The 4,409-nt window shown below is 42.5% G+C and overlaps 1 protein-coding gene across 1 annotated transcript; it reads right to left on the reverse strand.

Annotated features, from left to right (window-relative positions):
- Nucleotides 1-65: 65 nt before the first annotated feature.
- Nucleotides 66-4,057, reverse strand: CCT1 (chaperonin containing TCP1 subunit 1). Its single transcript, XM_022855941.2, has 4 exons — nt 3,861-4,057; nt 2,356-2,441; nt 1,153-2,107; nt 66-769 (listed from the first exon to the last, which is right to left on the reverse strand). The coding sequence occupies exons 1-4, from the start codon at nt 3,934-3,936 to the stop codon at nt 225-227; spliced, it is 1,662 nt and encodes a 553-aa protein (XP_022711676.1). The 5' UTR covers nt 3,937-4,057; the 3' UTR covers nt 66-224.
- Between the last annotated feature and the right edge of the window lie 352 nt (nt 4,058-4,409).

Genomic DNA, 4,409 nt, shown 5'->3' on the forward strand with positions numbered 1-4,409 from the left:
AATTTATCCCGTTGATATGTCCCCCAACTGTGTCTGCGCAGATTTATGATATAGAGATGCGTAGATGAATGGATAGTAATTATTTTATTTCCTTATTCATGTATAATCTTAAATGAAATTATATTTTATGTATTCCTTCTTTTGATTGAAGTTCAAGTTTGTTTGCGCTTCTTAGTTCGTATTTCTCATATCTAACCAGAAACAATCTAAATAGATATATGGCCTTAACGGCAATCGTCCTCATCCGCTGCCCCTCGCTTGTCGTTTGGATTCAGTTTGATGAGGTCGTCGATACGAAGAATGGTGATAGCGGCCTCGGTTGCGAACTTCAGGGATTTGATTTTGCTCATCGTTGGCTCGAGAACACCGGCTGCGCGATTGTCACGTACGCCGCCTTCGATCAGATCCAGACCGCTCCATTTGTGGGCACCGTGCTGTTCAGCATTCGTCTGCGCCGAGTTATGGTACGCACGGAGTTTTGCGACGAGATCGGTGGCATCCTTAGCTGCATTAACAGCCAACGTTTTTGGAATAACAAGGAGTGATCGGGCAAACTCAGCTACGGCAAGCTGTTCCCGCGAACTCAGTAGAGTGGCATATCCTTCAAGGTAGATAGACAGTGCGGCCTCAACGGACCCACCACCAGCCACGACGGTCTTCGACTCAAGTACACGCTTGACGGCACAAAACGCGTCATGCACAGAACGTTCGACCTCATCGACCATGAAATCGTTGGCGCCACGTACAATAATGGAGGCAGCTGAGTGAACTGAAGTAAAAAAACGGGTCGAAAGCGTAAGATTCACATAATACATTCGTCGAGTCGAGCATTTTTACACTTGCCAGGTTGTTATCCTGAACCGCTTTCACTCTGTTAAGACTTGTGATGTTGAGGAATATCACTTCATTTAGAATAAAGAACAAATTCACGCATACAAACCACTGGGCCTCACATACCCGATTGCAAATGCCATAACCACTCTGTGTATGTCAAATTTCGTCTACTGTTTTTGGTCGACTGCGAGTTTTGATGTGTTGTTAAACAAGTTTGGGCTTTCAAACGTCACTTATAAATAGCTCGGGCTAGGAACGTAAGGTAATTATACAACAACAATCTGCTATTCTCGTTTTACAAAGCTGAAGTTTACTTACCCTTAGGTTTCTTAATGAGAATGAGTTGATCGTCGCAAATTCGCTCCTGAGCAACTGTTTCCGCTTCTCCGAGCATAGCAGCTTCGAAGGTCTCATCACCTTCGAGGTTTGACAGACTCGTCAGCAAACTGGCTCCAGTCGCCTTTGCAATACGACGTAGATCCTGCTTCTTGCAACGTCGTACAGCCATAGCTCCTGCCTCAACGAAGTACTTCAGGCACAGGTCATCAATACCTCCAGTCGTAAGGATCACATTCGCTCCAGCGGTGAGAATCTTAGCGATACGTTCCTTAGTGATGTCCATCTCGCGCTGTCTAATAGCCTCAAGTTTCTCTGGTTCACTTACCAACACTTGAATACCCATTGGCATCTTGGCTTTTTGGAGAGAGAAGTCTAAACAGGCGATTTTCGCGTTGTTTACAGTCTTCGGCATTGCCTGTGAAGCAATCGTGCAGTTAAGAGCATAACCGTGCACAAGTACTGATTCCCGTGTCGATGCGCCGTGGGCCTTCAGTACGTTAACGGTCTTGATGGGGTACTTAAAGCCACCTTTACCATCACTGGCTTTGATAGCTTGGGCAGCTTCAACAACCATTTTTGCAAAGAAGTCTGAATCAGGACCTATAATTTTAGAGGACATTGCGGTTTTAGCCACATTTACAAGACATTCTGGACCCACTTCCTCGACTGTCGTAGTGAGATGATCCTGGATAAAGCGGCAGGCCTCTTTACACGCAAGTCGGTAGCCGGCAATAATAGTTGTAGGGTGAATTTTCTGTTTGACGAGTTCATCCGCATTTTTGAGTAGCTCAGCAGCAATAATAACCACAGAGGTTGTTCCATCACCAACCTCTTGGTCTTGCAGATCAGCCAATTCACAAAGGACTTTTGCTGCTGGGTGCTCCACCTCAAGCAACTTCAGAATAGTGGCTCCATCGTTCGTAATTGTTACATCCTGAAAATATATATACAGATATTAAACGAACATCACAATTTGATTTCAATTGGTGTGGTGTTTTTTTGCAACACGTAAACCCGCAGACATTTGGTTAACACTGACTTCAAAGTTGTAACACCGTTATCTATTATATAGCATAATCTACAGACATGCCACTAGTTCAAGTGAAGCCGCATAACATTTAGGTATAATTGTTTCGAAGAAAACAAACGAACACCTCGAACGACTAAAAGTGTATTACTTACACCGATATCGTCGACCAGCATTTTGTCGAGGCCCACAGGGCCCAACGAACTCTTGACAATGTTAGCGATCGACGCAGCTGCCATCACTAAATGAAAAAAAGATAAACTCGATTGTTTCAGTTAACATATGGCCGTTTTTAAAGTTTTTTTTTCTTACACGTAATACTGATCCATCAGTTTTATGCGTTTCTTACCACACAGTAACAAGCATGCATATACATAGATCGTATTATATGACAAATTAAACCTGGTCTGCACTCTCACGCTTCGCTTTGTACATTGAAAGAGGAAAAAATATCTGCCATAAAGTTGGCTGCCAAAGCTTAAGAGAATACGACTAATTAAGTTGCCTTTTCAGACACACAATTTAATGAGAAGAACATTTCTGAAAAACAACTATATAGAACTAATAAATAAAGGGTTATATTAAAAATGCTGCTTCCTGTATTTAACGCGCACTATTTAAGTAATTGATCATTTGGTAGTGGGTTTAATAGTATATTGCCTACATATAATGTACGATCGTCCGGTACAGTGTTGACCTTTTGCGGATGGTATGCATTCGTAGAAACATTTGTCAGATTTATCATTATTTTTGGCTGACAGCACAGTCATAACACTTATCTCAGAAGACTAAACATCCATGCAATTTTTTAAGCTACATGTCTAGTCCATTTGAATTACAAATTGACAGAACATCAATTAGTTTTCAGTTTTCAAAATATTCAATAAAACCCTGTGACAACTATGCTCTTGGCATAACTGGAAATAATTCTAAACCATATACTGTTTACCGTAATACTCGCACAACAATTTTAACTAATGACAAGCTAACCGCCACAAAAGATTCGCGGTACCGAACCTTATATATATATATATAATACAGAATCAATTTTTTAAATTTCACGTGCGATAACTATATTCATATTAAGGAATGACTCTCTGAGAGATACATATCAAAGGGAATTATCATAGGACCAATCCATGGCTATTGCTTTCAACCAGGAGTCGGCAGGCGACCATCCCAGCACTGTCTTTGAAACACCCCCGCTTTTTCCTACGTTAGTCCTCCTATCATTATACATTGTGTAATACAGTACGCCTGTCTTCCTGCACTGTGGTTTAACTGAAAGTTAAGTATGCCTTACATTAACGCAACTTTTTAGTAGCGCACCGCACGCTGAGCCTTAGTTGGCGTCAACCGCGCCTTCTTATAATTCCAACTGTCCGATGCCCATATACGGGCTTGCCTTACCCATACACAGCGAGAAAACAAGCCTATACTTTTCATATGCTTACAGTCACGATCATATAGCGCCTAACTCACCTATTGATATTAACACATAGTCTTGTATCACTAGTAACCGCAAATATTTATTTCATCAAGGCTTCAATTCAAATCACGGTATACCGGTACACGTGCCGCCACTGAACCTATCATCCTGACGAATTCAGTAGTACAAAACAAACCCCGGAATCGGAACGAGGCTCCCACAGCTACTTACCATTTTGAGTTCTCACTGGTTCACCCGTTGATCGGGTGCCGCTGACGGCTAAAGCAGCTGTCGCATTTCCTGCCATTATCGTTGAGATCTTCAAATATCTATCGCTTAGAGTTGACTCGCGTCGATACAACGCAACGAACGTTCCACCGCACCACTCACCACACGCGTAAGATCCTCAGTGTACATCAACATAAAATCGCAGACGATTTCGCTTCTTCTAGATTGTACTGTGCTGTGGCATGTAGTCCATTAACGGCGGGTTCGAATATACGACGATAATGGACACGCGGGAGGTTTCAAATCAATCTAATTTTTCTCAACAACACAATAAATGCTGCGCTTTTGATTGTGCGTGCTATGGCAATAGGTGTCTATTGGGCGGTTGGTCTGCAGGCTGTCGTGCGATTCGTCCCCTCCGATTTAGGTGCTGTATCGTTCAGTGCATATTTTTCTGGCGCAGCAGCTGTTCCAAAGAGAGCATTCGATGATTACGAAGAAATGGTAGCAGACGACAGATTTAAATAGGTGATGACTGCTCACCGTACCATA

Source organism: Varroa jacobsoni, unplaced genomic scaffold, assembly GCF_002532875.2.
Source record: "Varroa jacobsoni isolate VJ856 unplaced genomic scaffold, vjacob_1.0 scaffold_234, whole genome shotgun sequence".
In the NCBI taxonomy this organism is placed as follows: domain Eukaryota; kingdom Metazoa; phylum Arthropoda; class Arachnida; order Mesostigmata; family Varroidae; genus Varroa; species Varroa jacobsoni.